We start from the raw sequence: 21199 nt of genomic DNA, 5'->3' as shown, positions 1-21199 counted from the left end.
TTCAAATCAGTCAGCTCTTCGCATCAGGTGGCCAAAGTACTGGAGTTTCAGCTTTAACATCAGTCCTTCCAATGAACACCCAGGACTGATTTCCTTTAGGATGGACTGGTTGGATCTCCTTGCAGTCCAACGGACTCTCAAGAGTCTTCTCCAACACCACAATTCAACAGCATCAATTCTTCAGCGCTCAGCTTTCTTTATACTCCAACTCTCACATCCATACATGACTACTGGAAAAGCCTTGACTAGACGGACCTTTGTTGACAAAGTAACATCTCTGCTTTTTAATATGCTATTTAGAAAGTGAAGTAGCTCAGTTGTGTCTGACTCTTTGCGACCCCATGGACTGTAGCCTACCAGGCTCTTCCCTCCATGGGATTCTCCAGGCAAGAGTACTGGAGTGGGTTGCCATAACTTTCCTTCCAAGGAGTAAGCGTCTTTTAATTTCATGGCTGCAATCACCATCTGCAGTGATTTTGGAGCCCAGAAAAATAAAGTCAGCCACTGTTTCTCCATCTATTTGCCATGAAGTGAGGGGATCGGATGCCATGATCTTAGTTTTCTAAATGTTGAGCTTTAATTCAACTTTTTCACTCTTCTCTTTCACTTTCATCAAGAGACTTTTTAGTTCTTCTTCACTTTCTGCCATAAGGGTGGTGTCATCTGCATATCTGAGATTATTGATATTTCTCCCGACAATGTTGATTCCAGCCTGTGCTTCCTCCAGCCCAGCATTTCTCATGATGTACTCTGCATATAAGTTAAATAAGCAGGGTGACAATATACAGCCTTGACGTACTCCTTTTCCTATTTGGAACCAATCTGTTGTTCCATGTCCACTTCTGACTGGACCTGCATACAGGTCCAGTATGCTTCCTGACCTGCATACAGATTTCTCAGGAGGCAGATCAGGTGGTCTGATATTCCCATCTCTTTAAGAATTTTCCACAGTTTGTGGTGATCCACACAGTTAAAGGCTTTGGCATAGTCAATAAAGCAGATGTTTTTCTGGAACTTTCTTGCCTTTTTGATGATCCAGCAGATGTTGGCAATTTGATCTCTGGTTCCTCTGGTTTTTCTAAATTCAGCTTGAACACCTGGATGTTCACAGTTCACGTACTGTTGAAGCCTGGCTTGGACACTTTTGAGCATTACTTTGCTAGCGTGTGAGACGAGTGCAATTGTGTAGTAGTTTGAGCATTCTTTGGCATTGCCTTTCTTTGGACTGGAATGAAAACTGACCTTTTCCAGTCCTGTGGCCACTGCTGAGTTTTCCAAATTTGCTGGCATATTGAATGCAGCACTTTCACAGCATCATCTTTTAGGATTTGAAATAGCTCAACTGGAATTCCATCACTTGTACTAGCTTTGTTTGTAGTGATGCTTCCTAAGGCCCACTAGACTTCACATTCCAGGATGTCTGGCTCTAGGTGAGTGATCATGCCATTGTGATTATCTGGATCATGAAGATCTTTTTTGAATAGTTCTTCTGAGTATTCTTGCCACCTTTTCTTAATATCTTCTGCATCTATTAGGTCCATACCATTTCTGTTCTTTATTGTGCCCATCCTTTCATGAAATGTTCCCTTGGTATCTCTAATTTTCTTGAAGAGATCTCTAGTCTTTCCCATTCTATTGTTTTTCTCTATTTCTTCCTGTGTACTGTAGGAGCTAAATAAATACTTGTTGAATGAATAACTCTGGATCAGACAAGCAGACAAAGTAGTTGTGGGGAAAGGGAGCAGAACAGGAGGAGGAAGGAGAGATCAGATGAGCACAAAAAAAGCATAAGACTGGGAAACGTCCCAGAGCCCTTCCTCCTGGTTCTAAGCCATTCATAAGGCACGGCTGTACTTCCTGAATTATTCGATCTCACGTCGCTCTTCAAATTTAACTTCACTTTCTTTTCGTTATTGGCCACTGGAAGGTGTTTGTTTTTTTTTTTTAATATAGAAGCTTTGGCAACTTTCCTGAACCCTACCTGCAGCTGACAGAGAGAGAAGGAAAGGTGCAAGGGAACATCAAAGGCCCTTCAATACCCAAAGCGCCCGGAGCAGCTCCTTTCTGCCTGCAGTATGGGAGAGAAGGGGACAGAGTAGACAGACTACGGTCTCTGCAGTCAGAATGCCCAGGTTACAAGTTACTTACCACTTGTATAGAAATATTAACAAGTGTTGGGGGCCAGAGTGAGGTACTCCGCCCGTGACAAAGGTCATGAGGAAGGAGGCTCGACATACGCAAAGGCGGGATCGAGCCTCAGGAGTCCCCCTGGAACTCCTCGAGCGTCTACCCCCATAACCAGAGCCTGCCTACTTTACTACTTTGTGCTCTTACCTACACCTCTGACTTTACGGGGGGCTGTCCCCCACCACCTCTTTTGGAGAAGGAGTTAACTTAGAGCTCCAGTTTATAATAATTCCTGGGCGTGATAAGAGTGTTTTAACCTACAAACTCCTCTGAAGGTTCTCTAGCCTGCCTGACAGGCTTGTCCGGCCACATGTGATTGTTCACAGCCTCCCAACCGTGAGAGGCACAAGATGCTTTAAACCTTCTAAAAACAGGTTCCTTAGAAAAGTTAGAAAACTATTAGTATAAATATAATGGGCTAATTAGAAATTGTGTTGATGAAGGGTTTTTCATTTGTTGAGCCAATGTTTGTTGCTAAGTCTCCATATCCCCTGCCCTTACACACATTAATGAATATATAGAAGGAATAAGTATTAACCTTTGATATTAATCACGCTAGACCTTAGGCTAAGTAAATTCTTTCCTTAACTAAAACCCACTACACCCTCACCCTGTAGGAATGTAACTTTACTTGGGTGGCGTCTGTTTTGAGAATAATCAGCCCTGGAGAAATAAGTGTCCTGATTGACTGACCGCTGTCACAAGGAGAGGGTCGTAAATTGTCAGCAGGCCCCCCTGGCCAGAAGATGATGTAACACCCCTAAGACCTCTGTATACATTTGTGTGAAGCACCTGACTTTAATAAAAGTCAGGACTGCTGTCCCCACGTGACTTTTGTATAACATCTCAGTGTATAAAAACAGACTCTGGAAAATAAAGAATTGGGATCAGTTTCTCGAAATACTGGTCTCCCCATGTCGCTCTCTCTCTCTCACTCTGGCTGAGTCTCCATCTGGAGCACGGAACCCACCATGCTTACTAATTTTGCCTGGGCTTCTAAGATCCGACCGGGGAGGCCTCAGTGTCTCCTCTCCTTCAGGAGAACGGAAGGACGCCTGCGGCCTACGTAAGTGGTGCAAGCTTCTTGTCTTGAAGTTTTATTGGTCCCCCGCGTAAACCAAGCTACTCAGCCTCTTTTCTCCACTGAATTTTCCTACTGAGCTATCCTTATTCTATTACTCTTTATATCTCTAATTAATATCTAATTGAAGCTATCGTATCCTGATCCTCGCCTACGCCGTCTCTCCTTCGAATACCCTGGATCAGCCGGGGCTGGTCCCCGGCAAACAAGTATAGAAATAAGTAACAAGTATAGAAATATTAACAACTAATTTGTTCTACTTGCATGAAGTCAACTTAGTGGGTGGCGTATAATCCAGTGGTGCTCAGAGTTGGTTACCCATTAGATTCACCCAGTGAGCTTCTGAAAAATACAGATTTGTGGACCCCAACCTCTATCTACTAAATCAGGAATTCCACAGACAGGGCCCAGAAATGCATACAGATGTCATGATAACACTTTTGGATGCATTTCTGACTTTTATAGCCACTGCACCTGGGAACTGTTGCTATATAACAGAAGTCATATAAAGAAAACCAGGAATATTCATAAGTAACTGATATAAAGTACATTATTATTTTAAGCTATTATTTAACCTTACATGTAGCCTTGAATTCCACTAGACTTCAAACTTTTTGAGGACGGGAATCATGTATTCCCCAAAGCACCGAGTGGTGAATTACTATGCACACAGAAGCTGTGGAAGAAATACTTGTTAAATGACTCAATGCATAAGAATATTAACTAATTTTGTAAGTAATATAAAACACCATTTTAAAACAATAAAATTAAAAATACTAGTCCTTGATTTGACATTATTCCTGACAACACTGTCTTCCAATGACATTGGCCTCAAATTTATCCACGCAGTTTTAGTTACAGAAACACTAAAAGGATCTTACAATAAGGTATTACGTTTATCACATGGTCTTGTGGCACACGCGTCAGTATGTTTATGAAGAACTTCGAGGTACGGACCAGATGGCTTCTAGGATCCTTTCCAACTCCTGTGGAAAGGCTGCATTTAGGCAGTATCTTAAAGAATGGACCGGACGCAGACAGAATAATTATGGGAAAAGAACACTGCAGGGGAGATCATCACATTCACAATGATGATTCTTCTAGTGGGGAATGAGGTAAAACAAAGATAAGGAAAAGCAGATGAAAGGATTTTGAACAAAATGTAATTAGCATAAAAAGAGTGAGTAAATGCATGATAACTTAGCCAAAATTCCCAATTAAAATAAAAATGATTTAGTCACAGCATTCCTTGCCAAAAGAGTATGAGTTTGAGAGATGTGTGAAAACAGAATGGCTGCTCCGTTTGCCAGGGAGATGTTTAGTGGACTGAGGACTCCACTTTTCTAACCATTTCAGGATACCTGGGTGTAAGTCTGTCGTAACGATGGAACCCAGCTTAACAGAAAATTCAAAGGCGTTCCTCTGTACATTGATGAGGAATAACCACCAGGCAGGCTACTGGTCTGGTCAGAATCAAGGTCAACATTTCAAAGCATGGGCAGGCACTTTAAAGAGCCTTTCCAGAATTAAGATCTCAGGGTCAATTATTGAAATCTCTGAGACAGAAATAAGAAAGAAACTAAGGGAGAGAGAAATGGACAGTGTGGTTAAAATGAAAGCAAACAGGGGACTGTTTATTTGCCTCCAGCACATTCTGTGAAACACTGAACAAAAGGTAGAGAGGATTTGACTTTAAGGAGTGGGTGATGGATGTATTAAAATTTATTAGATGTATCTCTAATTATTAGATTATTAAATGCATCAAAGTTTAGGTTGAAGAAGTTATTTCTCACATTATGAAAGGTGTCAATGCTGTTATTTGAGATGCTCTACTCCTCTATTAATTTATTTTTTAATGATTGTTATAAGATATGGAAGTAAAGATGGCAAAGCAAAGGGTAACTGGAGAGCTGGGCTTACTAAACTGGCTCTGAAGTCATTAAGAAGCAATAAATAGGAAAAACACTTAAGATACACAAAAATTTTGAAGAAAGTAGAAAAGATAAATGATAGAAAGATTTCCCAGTTTGTGCTAAATACAACAGAGAGAAGTATTAACTAGATCAACAGAAAAGGCCACTCTGGAGAGATTTTAAAAATATCAAGGGCAAAACTAAAATGACATTCAAGGAGAATTACAGGAAGTCACAGAAGTGAGATATAAGGAGAAAGAAGTAGATGAGATTTCTGGTTCTACACAGTCATCACTTACAAGCAATCATGAAGAAAATAATACCCAATGAACACTCCTGGGTTTACAATCATAGTAGGAGAAAGCAATAACCACTTTATGTGATGTGGTTTAGCAGAAAGAGACTGGGCTTGAGATAGACAGTGCTAGATACAAAACATGACTCTACTGCACCACCCCTTCCTAGCCTTGTAAATTCTGCAAGTTGTCCCTGTGACCTTCTTTTTCACTTGTTAACAACGGCAATGAAACTTACACCTTATAGAAGCATTCACTGGAAGTAATGCACATAAGGTACTTACCACAGCACTAGGTAGGTGCTGCTATTACTGTGATAATCATGAATATTATTAGCTTCATAAATATTATGTAGCAAAGGAGTCAGTCAACAAAAATTGACTGGTCACATATTATACGCCAGGGTAGTAACACGAGGTATGAAGAAGATTAAAAGATAGACTGCGGACACTTATTTGAAAGGAGAGAAAAAAGAGAACAGTCAAGGAAACATGATAAAACGTTAGAAAATATTTTAATAGCATTCAATTTTATAATTTTTTAAAAAGTCTTCTCTTCTTGAAGTTTTGAAAATACATCAATGGTCAGCTTTTTAATATACATACCACACAAACACATTCTGGAAATGCTGATACCAGCAACATAATGGTTTGTAAGCTAAAGGAAAAGAATCAGCATATAAGCAAAAAAGGTTGTTACTGGGGTCACTAATGCAAGGGAAAGTCTAGGTTAGAATTGCCAGGAGGAATCTATAATCTCAAGGCCCATCCAAACCACAGGTACACCTTGGCTCTAAGAATAAGGTACCAGCACAACAGTTTCTACAAAATGTGCCCTGCACTCATGAATTCCTGTCCCCCAGAACGAAGACTAGCCAAAAAGACAAGACCTAAAGAACACACAGCTTCGGAGGGCCAAGGCACGCAAGTGAAAGAGTTCAAAGCTCAAAACACAAGAGGTAGCAGCCTACGGTATTTAAAAGGATGAATTAAAAATAAAAGCTCTTACATACTAATATAAACTAAAGATATAAATCTCAAATTAACAATTAAAATTATTTTGATTTACCTGATTGCTTAGAATTTCTTTCTTTCCACTGAATATTTTTGCATTTGATCTGGTTTTGTCTCTCTTTTCGGAGTCGTTCTAATCTTTGAGCTTGAAAAGAAATATTATAACTATAAGTTTGTCAATGAAAGTTTACTATAAACAAAGACATAATTAACTACCTTTATATGAATAAAGATGTTTTATATTGCATATGTAGGGAAAAAGTCATAAAATTTTAAAGGTGGCACCCCTGAAAAGCAAATACCAACAAAAACATGAAAATATTCTTGATTTATAATTGAAATTAGAGGATATAAAACATTAATAGAGATCATAAAGATAGTATTAACATGGAAGAGAATAATAAAATGTGAAAACTTCTGTGATTAATATGACATTTCATTATATAAATCATTAATAACGGTCTTAAAGGAATTTTAATGCACAAATGAACTGAAGTGAATATTACATTACAGGAATAAAATTACTGTTATGAATTACTCTACCCGTTTCAAAAATTAAAGATAAATGAACTCAGACTAGACTATTAAAGTTTTAAATATAAAATCCTTTATCTAAAAATCATGAAAATTATAAAATGTCAAAGCTATATAAATTAGCATAGCTTTTCTTCAGTGGGCTGAAACAGTTTATAGGTAGTAAAATAAATGATTTGTATCTTTGTAACATTAGTCAAATCTTAAAAAGAATAATTTTTCTTATACAAAATTTTAAGATATGCTGAAAGGATTAAAAAGTAAATTCCTTGGTCACTTGAATACCCCACAATCTTAATTAATTATTAGCATCTAAGTGCTAGCTTAAGAAATTCCAACAACAAAAACAAAAGCATCACCTAAAATTAGGCATTTGTGATTATACTACGATAGGCTGCTCAACCTTCAAAAGTCAGTTAACTGGATCTTTTGAAGAAATACTGTCCAGCATACAATACTGTCCAGCACGTGGAGACTACAATGGAAAAGAAAGTCACAGCTTATGCCACCTCTTCAAATTAGGTTCCTCTTGCTAATCTTCAACTTCCTATCCTGGCCCAATGCTAATAAAAATAAATAAATAAACTAAAGTTTTCTTTCAACCACTTTCAAGGTAGAAGTCTTACCTGCCTGCCTTAGCATTGTGGCAGTGAAACACGGAAACTCATCTTGCTGAAATTAAACTATGCTGGCAAAAACATTCTGACAGTGTCACTCGATCGAACCCAATTCCACAGAAGCAAAATACATTCAACTGCAATTAATAAATCTGAAGGGCACAGCCAAAGTATTATAATCATAAAGCTCTCAATTTAGCAGCATTCTCCTACTAAATACATTCAGCCTGTCATAAAAGATATCTCAATAACTTGCAAGGAAGTCAGTTTCAACTAGAGAACTGCGAATCAATGGTTCAAAATTATATTCAAACCTTCACTCGAATCCTGTTTTGTTTAAAGTTCCTTTGGATACTGGGAAATGCTATTAATTATTTTCATCACAAGAGCAAATTATTCTTTGTATTGACAGATGTCACAGAACGCTGAATTCTGAACCAAAACCTTAACATGCTTTGTAGTGTAAACTGTATCCTGTTCTACCAGCAGTACTCCCTCACATCATCTTAGATATGGACTATGAAAATAAACATGCAAATATTTTCAGGGTTCTACTATATATCCTACATTACTTTCCCTGGAAGTTAGCAGGTTACTGCCACTGATTAGATTATATTTTCTGATTATCTAAATTAAAAAATTATCTCATAGAATACCATCATATTAAAACAACTACATTATATAGTCTAAATAGTTGATCTATGTGAAGGACTTCATCACATACTCCTTGAAATGCTCCCCAAAAACATAAGCTGGAAAAGGGGAATGAATTTTTAAAAGCTAATGACTAAATATACATATGCTAAAACTGAGCATTTTCAGGCCACGAATACCAAAGGGTAGAGAGATCAACTAAATAATGTATCAAAAACAGGGGCACCTTTTCTCATCTCACCTCGCAAGTAGGAATTCCGACTAAAAGCGGCCTTAACAGTCGGCTGTCTCCCTCCAATCCGCCACCCAGTACGATTCCTCCAAGGGCGAGAACGTCTCAGGCAGCAGCACTCCGTCTGGCCAGCTCTCCATATCATGTAACCTGAACCCTGCCTACTGGTGACAGTGTTGCTCTGGTAAGGTTCCTCAAGACAGTCCACTTCCCTGTCTACATGGTGACTTTTTAGAACAGAATCTCCAACATTCTTCTCATAGTCAACTTTTTCACCTACTCCTCCTCTGTCTGCTTCCTTCTAACAGCGTCATTCCAGAGACTCTCACCATTCAGTCGCAGAGATGGAGATATGCCTTAGACTATTGGTGTAATACACTCATGTTCCTATCAATACAGAGTAACTTTTCCCATTAAACCTATTCCAACATTATGAATTACTATATAAGACTGTTTACTGATTTAAAGCTCAGAAGACAGGACTAAAAGGCAATGTTTACCTGTATTTGAGCGTCTTCTAATACCAAAGTCCCAACTTGAGGTAATATCGACCGACTGGGCGTACACATAGCCCTGAGTCTCACCATTGCTTCCCTGAATTTCTGACCCACTGTCTCCAGGCATTGAAGGAGGATGAATCTTCTCTAGGTCAACATCATGATCAATGAGAACCATCTCACACATTCCTGTGTCATCACTGGTCACATGTGACTGTCGAATATGAGCTAGAATGATAGTTGGATTGTCCAAGAAGGCCATCCTTTCTGTGGGCCAATTTCCTTAAAAGGCTATTTTCTCCTCTTCATATTGTTTCACGGGCTCAACTACCTAGAAACATGATGCACACAGCAACATTTAAGAATAAGGCAGAGAATGACTGAATCATTTTTCAAACAAATTCAATGTGGTAAAAATGCTACCTTGAAAATCAACATTTATCCCTGTAGCTAGGAGCTTAAAAGGATTAAGTCTAAGCTGAAAGGAAATCCTTATAAGCACTAGGGGCTACTGCTCTAGTCAATGAGATCTCCATGGTATCAGAGAAGATGGCTTGCTCTTTTACGAAACAAATAACAGTAACTCCTTAGTCAGCCCACTCAAAGCACATAACTACTGTTAAAACAATAAATTTTCCTTTCTTTCTCCCTTCATTCCCATGTAGTCTTCTCATTACTTTATAAGGTCATGGGGGAACAAGCTGTGTTTTCCTCAAATGATGTGCTAAAGTATGAAACTGTATTTCTTCGGTTTATATTCCCCTCTCCTGTCATAGTTGTGAAATGTCTGAAAGGGCGCAGACATGCTTTCTGAGTTACCGGGAATTTTACAAAAACGTACCATCAAACTAATTTTGTTCAGTACATACATTTTCCTTCCTTCTGATTCAAGATAGTATTGTGCTTTTAAAATAAAACTTATTAATCAAACTTGTCTGCTACCAGATTAATTTCTTATTTTAGAAACCTAATTATAAGAACTGCTTCCTGAATCCTGTTAAAACTGTAATGATGTTTATTCTGGGAACAAAACGGTACCTCCTCAGTTAAACGGAAACACTCAGCAAGGAAGACATTACAGGATAGTAGTTAGGAACCTAAGGGCTTACGGCAAAACTGGGTTCAGATCCTGGCCCTATCGCTTGTTAGCCACGTGAGCCTGGTCAAAGTAACTTTAACCTCACTGAGCCTGTTTTCTCTCATTTATAAAATGGAGATGATGTGGGGATGAAAGGATATACAGAAGATTATGTGGGTAAAATGCTTAAAAGAATAACTGGTACATAACTAAAAATTAGCTGCTCTTAATAATGATGATGATAAAAATATCATTACCAATTTCAATGTTCAATTCTTGTTGAACATGAACTAAAATATGTCAACAATTTATCCTTTTCTCGTAAGCACACAGCAGGTAAAATAAGTGTGTCTCCTTTGTAACAGGACTCTGCAGGTCATTGGAGTCCTTTAAACCTTTCTGCTCCTCTAAACCAGTTAGGAAGTGCAAGGAATGTGAAAGCCAGACTGAATACGTTCTCGGAACAGTCCTGGCAGATATATATTCTTAGAAGGACCTAGAACACCATGATTTTGTCATTTGTTTCTTCTAGAAATGGAACATGGGAAATATAGTTAATAAATTACTTCAGCTGACTGAAATTTTAACATTTTCTATCTGGCAACATATCATTCTATTAACATCACTTGGTGGATCTTAAAGACACTGAGAGGAAGTTTAACTAAGGAGCATCTCTAATCAAGTGAAATACATTCATCTTCATTTTTTCCCTTAAATATGCACTAAGTACTTATTTTACACAGAAGCTAATGGGAAATGCAAAGATAAGGTAAGGCTGAGTCAAAAAGTTTATACTCTAATATAGACCTAGTATATCTCCTAATATGTAAATATTACTCCTAATAGTAAATCTCCTAAGAATCATGGGATTCTTCTAAGTGTCAAATTTCTGAGACACTTAGTCTCAGAAACATTAATGTCAGCCCACGACTTTAAGTGTAATAATCAGAAAAAATTACAGAAATAAAGGGGAACATTTAAGTTTCACTTGTAAAAATAAGAACTTCTTATGTAACAACAAAGAGAGGTATATAACCATAGAATCAGTTATGACAGTATTTGTTTGTTAATAGAACCACAGAATCACAGATCAAGAACACTTCATCTTTGTAGCAATCATGGTAAGCATCTTCCCCATGAAAGTAAGGCAACAAGGCACCAGTACAGGGGCAGGTGTTTTTAACTTCATATTGACTAGTTCGCCCCTGTAAAAACAAAGGGCTTCAGTGAGAAGCCACACATTTAATGGGTATTCTGACACCAAAAGGGCTTCCCAGGTGGCCCAGTGGTAAAGAATCCTCCTGCTGATGCATGAGTCACAGGAGACGTAGGTTCAACCCCTGGGTTGAGAAGATCCCCCAGAGTAGGAAATGGCAACCTATTCCAGTATTCTTGCCTAGAGCCCGGAGGCCTACAGTCCATGGGGTCACAAAGAGTCAGACACGACTGAGCATGCATGCGTGTACTGGCAAAAAGCCCAAGCACAAAGCAGCAAAAGTACACTGGAGTATCTTCAATAGGACCTTTTTCAGGAAGATGAATCTGTTCCATCACCTCTTTTGGAGAAGAGTTGTGGGCAAACACTTCTGAAGGCACATACCAACTCCCTAACTATCCTAACAGAACAGAGGCCCCCAAAACACCGTAACATGAGCAGATATCTTCTCTATTAGTACACACTACGACTTTCTACAATGCGGAATCTATATGTATCATTCAACAAATATTTATTCAGTTCCAGTTCTGACAGGGAACTCTGACAGGACTATCCCGAAAAGCATGCTTTCCACCACCTATGACATGTACTTGAGGATTTAGACTGAAAGTTCCACAAGGTCAGGGGCCATAAAACCACATCCTTTCTGGCAACAAAGCAGTTTACACACAGCAGGAATTCAATAAATGTTGCTGCCTGACTTTCAAGGACTACATAATTTTGTTTCAGAGATAAATTATATATGAGCATGTCATGTGTATGATTATAAAGAAAGAACTGCTTAAAAAAAAATTAATACAGGCATGAGAACGTCTCTACAATGTACCTTCAAAACTGTCACCTTGGGATACTATCAAATTATTCCAAAAATACTTTCCAGAACCAAAAGAATATGTTTTAAATCATTTGAAGAGTGGCAAATTATCATTTGAAGGTCGATTTGAATTCTAAGACAAAGGTATTCCAGAAAAGCAAGTTCTTTTCTTGGATCAGTTGTGCAGAGATCAAAGATCTTTAAAACCAAATGTTGGGACTTCCTGGTGGTACAATGGACAGGAATCGCCTGCCAACACAGGGGACACAGGTTCAATCCCTGGTCTGGGAAGATGCCACATGCTGTGGGACAACTAAGCCTGTGTGCTAGAGCCCACAAGTGATGCCTACTGAAGCTTTAGGGCCCATGAGCACAATTACTAAACCCCACGCACCCTAGAACCCCTCCATGGCAACTGCTAAACCCACGTGCTGCAACAGCTGCTACTGAAGCCCGTGCGCCTAGAGCCCACGCTCCGCAACAAGAAGGCACTGCAACAAGAAGCTCGTGCACTGCAATCAAGAGCAGCCTCTGGATTCGCTGCAACTAGAGAAAAGCAGTGAAGATCCAGTACAGCCAAAAATAAAAAGTAAATTAATTTAAAAAAAATGTTGGCAGGAGTTCAGAGAAATGGGCACTTGCATGTACTATCAGAAGGAATGAAAATTGAGGTTTTTAAAGGGGTAGTTTGGTAGCATCTATATGGCAGAAAGTGAAGAGGAACTAAAAAGCCTCTTGAGGAAAGTGAAAGTGGAGAGTGAAAAAGCTGGCTTAAAGCTCAACATTCAGAAAACGAAGATCATGGCATCTGGTCCCATCATTTCATGGGAAATAGATGGAGAAACAGTGGAAACAGTGTCAGACTTTATTTTGGGGGGCTCCAAAATCACTGCAGATGGTGACTGCAGCCATGACATTAAAAGACGCTTACTCCTTGGAAGAAAAGTTATGACCAACCTAGATAGCATATTGAAAAGCAGAGACATTACTTTGCCAACAAAGGTCCGTCTAGTCAAGGCTATGGTTTTTCCAGTGGTCATGTATGGATGTGAGAGTTGGACTGTGAAGAAAGCTGAGAGCTGAAGAATTGATGCTTTTGAACTGTGGTGTTGGAGAAGACTCTTGAGAGTCCCCTGGACTGCAACCAGTCCATTCTGAAGGAGATCAGCCCTGGGTTTTCTTTGGAAGGAATGATGCTAAAGCTGAAACTCCAGTACTTTAGCCACCTCATGCGAAGAGTTGACTCATTGGAAAAGACTCTGATGCTGGGAGGGATTGGGGGCAGGAGGAGAAGGGGACAACAGAGGATGAGATGGCTGGATGGCATCACTGACTCATTGGACGTGAGTCTGAGTGAACTCCGGGAGTTGGTGATGGACAGGGAGGCCTGGCGTGCTGCAATTCATGAGGTCGCAAAGAGTCAGACATGACTGAGCGACTGAACTGAACTGAAAAGCGTAGTCTGGTAGTATCTATCAAAGTGTAAAACAGGAGTACGCTTTGGACAACACCACTTCTAGGTTTTGCTCTAAGGAAGCAACTGCAAAAATATTTATCTCAGGACTGTAATACTGAAAATCTGAAAGTAACCTAAACATCCTTTAACAGTGTATATGCCATGACACATACATACAACAGAATACTACACAGTAATTTAAAACACATGGCAGAGAATAGATGAACAAAATGTGGTACATACATACAATGGACAGTTACTCAGCCTTAAATATTCTAAGACATGTTAAAACACAGGGGAATTCTGAGGAAGTTATGCTACATGAAATAACCTAATCACCACATGAAATAACCTAATCACCAAAGAACTAAGAATCAAAACTGAAAAATCAGAACCGAGAATCAAATCCAAGAGCTTGGGATTTAAACCACCCTGTAGCCTCTCAAAACAAAGAGGAACAAAAACTACAACAGCTACAATAAACGTGATTTTTAAAAATCCTGTTGTTGAGTTCAGGGCCTGAGAGAAATTTCTCTCATGGGTCCTCATGAAAGATGTAAGACAGTAAATGTGTTATGCAGTAGACTAGACCCTTAGCCTTCCCTCCAGTAATGCAACCATGATTTGTATGGAGCACACGTAATGACCGTTTGAAACTAAAAATCATAACATTTTACACACAAAATGAACTCCAGAGATCATCTACTTGTTGACCTGAAACCATAGAGAAGAGTTCTACTTTAAATCCCCAGTTAGGTGTGAGTATTTTTTAGAAAATCCCCAGAAATTCAAGCAACCTCAGCTATAAAATCCACAAATAAAATATTCTGTCTCTTTAAATAGCCCCAGCAGAAGCAAATGAGTCCCCCTTATACTTCTTCACTGCCTAAGGACCTGAGATAGCAATGTGACTTAAAATGCTCACATCCAGCCAACGGTTGAAGGGAAATTCCTGTTCCTGAACTTTCAAAACACTGCACATTCACTTCCCTCTACCAGACAGACTTCACAACCCCCTCACCTGCAATCTGTGAAAACTTGTCTGAATGAGCAACAGCCTGAGGCTTCTCGAAGGTCTGCAAACTCCCAATCAAAAATTACTGCTGCCCCATCAATGTGTCATATAAATGTTGGCATGTTAATTGTGTATTTATAAGATTGTTAATGGTTAGTTAATTTACCTCCCACACTATTATTGTACTTGAAATGATTTAACGTCTGCTGAGGGAGTTAACAACATGTAACAGCAGATGCGAGATTTTTTTTTTACCTTTCCACACTGTACCCCGACTTCATGCTATTACCATCAGGCAAGCTGAATCTAATTCCTACACAAGATTCCTTAGGAATGGTATAGAGGCACTCACATATATTTTCCACAACCAGAAATGATCACAAGTTAGAAAAACAAAAGGCTTTTTATTAGGTACAAAGTTTTCCATTTATAAAAACTGACAGACCCTGTGTTTTACTAAGATTTCAAAATTCTTTCATCTTGTTAAAGTTCAGAATTCATAAGTCCTGAAATTCTAAAATAAGTGAAATGACCATTAAAACAAATGTACTTTATTGATTTTATATCTTTTTCCAACTCTCTCCGATTTAAATCTAAATTAAATCTTCACTTACTTTTTTTTAGAAGAACAAAGTTGAGCCTTTCCCCTCCTCAGGAGATTAAAATCTTCCCCATGTGAATATGCCTAATTTAATTAAACAGTAAACAGTGAGACCTGACAACTGGAGAGTTTAATTTTTCCCTTCACATTTCTATATCTACACTTTGACTAAAAGTACTTACTAAATTACAACAACAGAAAAGAAATGCTTGTATCTTCTTCTGAATAATATGGTATTCATTCACTAAACATCATGGGAACTAGGCACTGGGACTCATACAAAAAATCATATGAACACTGACCTGCACCCTCCAGAGGCTTGCAAGCTTCCGCACATGAGCCATGTTGTGCACACACGTAACAGTAACATAAGGCAATATGCTAACCAGCAAATAAGACACCAAGACAGTATGTTTTCCAAGAGACAAGAAGGTTACAGAAGGCTTCAGGAAGGACGAAGGTGGGATTTAAGGCTTTTATTAGGCAAAAACATAAGGAGAACAGTAATAGATGACAATTACTGAGGTTCTCACTCTCACCTGTACTTTTCAAGTAATCACACAGTTCATCCTTACTACCACCCCAGGAGGTAAGTATTAATATTATCCTCATTTCATAGATTATAAAAAAAATTAAGGCGTAAAGGCATTAAGCAACTTGCCCAAGGTCACAGAGTAGATTTTTGAGTCTTTTTAGCTCCTTCTGTCAATGGGCTCACTTATCATTTGCTTTGACCAACAGAATGTAGTTAATGGGGGATTTCTGAATCTTGGTCTTAGGAGACTCTGCAGTTTCCACTGCAGCCTTCTTTGGACCATGTGAATCACAAGAAGAGGTTCAGGATAAAAGACCAAATGCAGAGAGGCTCAGCTGTCAGTCATCCCAGCTACTCTGATACTACCCCCACCATGAGTGCCTGAGGTCATGTGGGAACAGTGAGACCCTCACCAACCTACCAGGACACCAGGTCTCCTCTCCTATCAAGTATCTCCTGTGGACGAAGGGACCCTGACCCTGGATTTTCCTTTCCTTGTACCACTAACATCCACCTGAAATGTCTCTGAACCTTACCATCTGCCAAGATCCAGGTAAAAGGAGCCTGGTACAGTACTGTGCCTCTCAAACTTGTCCACGGATACACCTGAAGGGCAGAGGAGAGTAACCATAAATCAAGGTAAGAGAGAACCTAGAGGGAGCCACCTAAAGCAACATGCTGTAAGAAATTTATTTTTAAAGTTCATTCATATTTTCCATTCTAGCCTATAATATACTGCACCTGTATGTCTTCAGAGAAAAAAATATTTTACCTTTGAATGTAATCACTAAAACAGATAGCCCTGGAAGACGTGCCATGCTTACTTTATAGCTTCTAGGACCAACTGGCACATATTGAGATTCTCAACATCTCATTTTGAACACAGACTCTGGTGTCAGAAATATCTGATTGTCTGAAGATAAAATGGTCCTTTATCAACGGGTAATTCAAGATCTAAATTTTGCTCAAAATGTTTCCTATGACAAGTATGAAGAACAACCGTAATTAATAATAACACCAATCTATACATGAAGTTCTAAGCACAAGTTAGACAAAAATTTCTATTATAATAAAGCTATTATAAAACAATCAGTATTTTCAAAGAGTTTTTGAAATCTGTTTATTAGTTATTTGAAATTATTGTTATTAGCAATAGCTGTGAAACTTCAGACAACCTACCCACCCACCACCTCCAAAACTCCAAAGCTGCCAACGTTTCTGGCTGTTACAAGGAATCTGCTAGTTTGGTGCAATGTAGCCCTAAATTATTTTTCCAATGAGTGTTGTCTCTCTGAGATAAGAGATTGGATTGACACTTGTGATAATAAACAAACAATTTTAGGTTTTATTCCAGATTTAAGAAAAAAAAAGATTCCAGGTAAAAATTACTTACAATTTTACCAAAAGAAATGAATAATGCCAAAGAAACTAGACTGCTTCTCAATACAAAATTACCAATATAAGAACTGAAACCATAAGTAACATTCAACCACTACCAAATAGTCATTCATTGACGTCATTCATTCAACAAATATTTATTAAGCACTTACTATATGCCAGGCATCAGAAATACAACGTTGAGCAAAAACTTTGCAAGGACTTGACCACTGCTTTCATGGAGCTGAAATTGCACCTGGCAGTCACAATTTTAAGATGGCTCCAGAAATTCTTCTCTTGATATCTAGGCCTTTGTGTTATTCCCTCCCCTTGAGTCTGAGTGGAACCTGACTTGCTTCCAGCCAACAAAGTACCACATAGGTGATGGAAGAGTCATTCCCTTGAGTACTTTCTGTTAGCTAAGACTTCACACTAAGCAACTGAGGACAGAGATTTGAATTTGGAGATTTCCCTGCCAGCACTGAAAAAGCAAACAGCCACGTTATGGAAATAGGCAAGGCAAGAATCTGAGAGCAGCCTCTAGGAGCTGAGAGTGCTCCCAGCCAAGGGTAACAAGGAAATGAGGACCTTATGCTGGAATTCACTGACAAGTTAATTTCATCCCTTTGAGATTCTCAGCAGAAACCCCAGCTGAGGGAACTCCCTGGTGATCCACAGGTTAGGACTCCATGATTCTACTGCTGAGAACTCAGGTTCAATCCCTCATCAGGGAACTGAAATCTCACAACTGCCTGGTATGGCCAAAAAAAAGGAAAAGGAAAAATGAGGAAACCCAGCTGAAGCCATGACTCCTGACACACTGAGAGACAATAAATTTGTGTTGTTTTAAGCTGCTAAGTTTGTGGTAATTTGTTATGCAACAATAGAAATGAAAATATATAGGGCAGGAAAACATCCTAAACCCCTTTACCTTCACATACAGCATTTAAGGCTCTTTACAACCCAGTTTCATTCATCTGCCCTTTCTTCCTAGCATGCAACTCCCAGGACTATTTTGAACACAGTCCTGCCTTCAGTAATGATACTTCCTTTGTGTGAGATGTGCCCTTATCTTCCCATACAAACTTTCTTCTAAGTCCAACTCAAATATTTAATCTTGTATGAACCCTTCTCCAATCTCCAGGGTCCAAACTGTTTTGAAAACACTTTACTTCTACCTTCAATACAGTTAGCTATGTGAATATCATGTTTAAGGAAGTCTCTGATTCAATTCTAGATTCAGAAATGTGGTTACTCTATTAAGGTATAAATCTCTCTCCCTCAATCACTTGTAGTTACTGAAGATAGAAATCCCTGGACTCTCACCAACTGTAATGCAGTGGTTCTAATGTGGTGGTTCTCAACTGGAAGGCAATTTTGCTCCTCAGAGCAAAGATCTAGGGACATTTCTGGTTGTCACACTGGGGGTGGGTGCTATTAGCATCTAGTAGGTAGATGCCAAGTATGCTGCTAAACATCACACAATGCCCAGGACAGTACCCTCAACAAAGTATTATACCTCCGCAAATGTCAATATTAATAATGCTGACGTTGAGAAGGTTTACATTGACATGTTGTTTGAAGCCACTAAATCTGTAGTAATCCCTAACCCCCCCAGAATGGTTTCAGTAATACCAAGACTAATACATATACTAATACTATACTAATATATATATACAACTTTGCTACTAAAATCTATGCTCACACCTTTGAAGGTACAGAAAGAAGTACAACTCCTAGTTTCTGGTTTCTGAAATTTTATCCTACCCCAAGGAGGACCAAAGCTTGAATTACTCCAAGAAAGATAAGTTGCTTTCCTCCAAACTTATAACTTGATCTGAAGACTGCCTATACTTCACCTGCCCTCCTCCTATTCATTCTTCTAAATCCAGCTCAATGGTCAGTTCTCCAAGGAAACCTCCCTAAAGAATCCCACAGACCAGGCAGGCTCCTCCCACGTGGTCCCACTGCACTACACTTCGTCACTACTTCTACCAAATAATTAACCCAGCACACTACCTGTTAGTTGGAGGTGCTGTTCGTTGAATTTATTCATTCAACATTTACTGAATGCCTCCTGAGTGTCAGGCATGTTCTAGATGCAGAGTACAGCAGAAACCAAAGCAGACAAAGTCCTGCCCTCATGGAGTTCACATTCTAATGAAGGCGAGAAACAAAATAGAGAATTAAATTACACAGTACGTGAGAAATGCTACAGAGAAAAGATGCACAGAGAGCCAGGGCATCCCACGTGGATGGAGCCACGGTTGCAACCGTAAATAAAGTAGCCAAGGAATGCTTCACAGAGAAGGTGACATTTGAGTTAACCCCTGAAGGAGATAAGAGAACAAGCCATGTGGATTTCTGAGGGAAGCGTGCTGCCAAGCAGGGTGAGTATGTCTGGCATTGTTGAAGAAGGATCAACTAGTCCAGCAAGGGAGCAAGTAGGAGAAGATAAAGTCTGAAGAGTTGGGCAAACTAAGTAGAGCCTTGCAGGCAATTCTACGAACTCTGCTCTTAATGCAGTTAAAATGGAGAATCACCAGAGGACTGTGAGCAGTGATACGATCTAGCTCACAGTCTAAACGTATCTCTCTGGCTACTATATTAAGGAATAATGAATGAATGCATGAACAAATGAACCAATCACATTTTTAAAAAAAATAATAATCTGTTGGGGCTTCCCTTGTGGTCCAGTGGTTAAGAATCCACCTTGCAATGCAAGGGACACTGGTTCGATCCCCTGCCCAAGGAGATCCCACATGCCATGGAGCAACCAAGCCCGTGTGCCACAACCACTGTGGCAGCTACTGAAGCCCTCATGCTTAGAGCCTGTGCTCTGCAGCAGGAGAAGCCACCACAATGAAACGCCCTGCATCCTGCAACGAAGGGTAGCCTCTGCTTACGACTAGAGAAAGCCCGAGTGTAGCAACAAAGACCCACCACCGCCAATAAATTAAAAAATAATCATAACCTGTTTACATGTTGGTTTTCTCTTCTAAACTCTCAGCTCCTTATGCACACTGACTGTCTTATTCATCACTGCGCTGCCAGTTTCTAGTAGAAAGTGGCTGGCACCCAGTAAGGGCTCAGTGTGGAATAAACAAACAAATCTTTCTTGTTCCCAAAGGGTTGCACCATGATTTACAAAAAAAAAAAAAAGGGGGGCCCCTTATCCATGGTGCTGGTTCAGTAGATAGGTCTCCTGCTACAGTCTAGGATTTATTTTCCTTTTATTGTCTCCTCAATATCTGCAGTTTGCTTAACCAAGTAGAATTCAATCGTTATGTTTCCACTTACCTGGCTCTCAGGTTAACCACATCATCAATTGAGGGAAGCAACATAGTTTATTGTAAGCATTACTCAGGAAACCTGAATTCCAATTCCCTAATTACCAGGGACCTAATTACATGGCCTTGGACAAGTTATTTCTCTAAAACTCTTTAAGCCAGTTTCACACATTAGTCTATTATTTTCATCTGTTCAGTGGGGAGGCTGAACTGTAAAAACGGCCTTTTCAGCTCTCAAATTCTATTCCAGTTACAAAGTAGAGGAGGAGGGTGTAACTGGGAGTTTACCTAAAGTTCAAGGAAAATGTTTTGTATGCTTTCGCTTTGTGCTGTTTTCCCTCACTGCATATCTTCCATATATCGCTGTGCCATGGTTCAGACTCTAAGGATAGAGGTACAAGGAATTCCTTTTTCGACAAAGATTTTAATAGCGTCAATGCTTTGGCAGCAAACCCTCTCAAAGGTACACCAAACTGACTAATTTGAGTAAGCACTATCTTTTTTAAAAAATGTTACTATGTATGGAAACTGGTTCCTAGAACTATAAGAGTTCATGTTAGTAAACACATCTGGAATTCCAGGTTACTGCCTGCCCAAGGACTAGTTATGGATTGACTTCAAGTGAGTTAGGCATCTCTGCCTCTCTTTCCTCACCAGTGAAATGTCCATAATCTATGTTCTATTCATCCACCTCATAGGGATACTTACAGGTACTTACTCTATTCAAATCCAAAATGCAAAATTATTGACTTTTCCTGTTTCAGCCACATTTGTCTGGAGGGAAAATAAGCTG

At 39.2% G+C, this 21199-nt stretch overlaps 1 protein-coding gene across 46 annotated transcripts in view; it reads right to left on the bottom strand.

Moving 5' to 3' along the window:
* The window catches only part of MAPKAP1 (MAPK associated protein 1), a 233864-nt gene that overhangs the window by 195640 nt on the left and 17025 nt on the right, over positions 1–21199 (bottom strand). For 17 of the 46 annotated variants that reach the window (XM_086325179.1, XM_086325189.1, XM_086325176.1 and 14 more), the window contains 2 exons: positions 9028–9355; positions 6546–6635 (listed from right to left, as the gene is read on the bottom strand). The exons of 4 other annotated variants lie outside the window; for them this stretch is intronic. In XM_086325179.1, coding sequence (XP_086181305.1) covers positions 6546–6635; positions 9028–9286 — 349 coding nt within the window. In that variant the 5' untranslated portion in view covers positions 9287–9355. Of the gene's footprint in view, positions 1–6545; positions 6636–9027; positions 9356–16275; positions 16346–17289; positions 17410–19135; positions 19275–21199 lie in introns of those variants that run through there. 25 more of the 46 variants (XM_086325173.1, XM_086325168.1, XM_086325169.1 and 22 more) reach the window with 5 other exon arrangements.

Source organism: Bos grunniens, chromosome 11, assembly GCF_055505025.1.
Source record: "Bos grunniens cultivar Pamir isolate PY7600 chromosome 11, Bosgru_T2T1.0, whole genome shotgun sequence".
Classification (NCBI taxonomy): domain Eukaryota; kingdom Metazoa; phylum Chordata; class Mammalia; order Artiodactyla; family Bovidae; genus Bos; species Bos grunniens.
The sequence above is the reverse complement of the archived record's forward strand: the minus strand, read 5'-3'. Positions and strand labels throughout refer to the sequence as shown.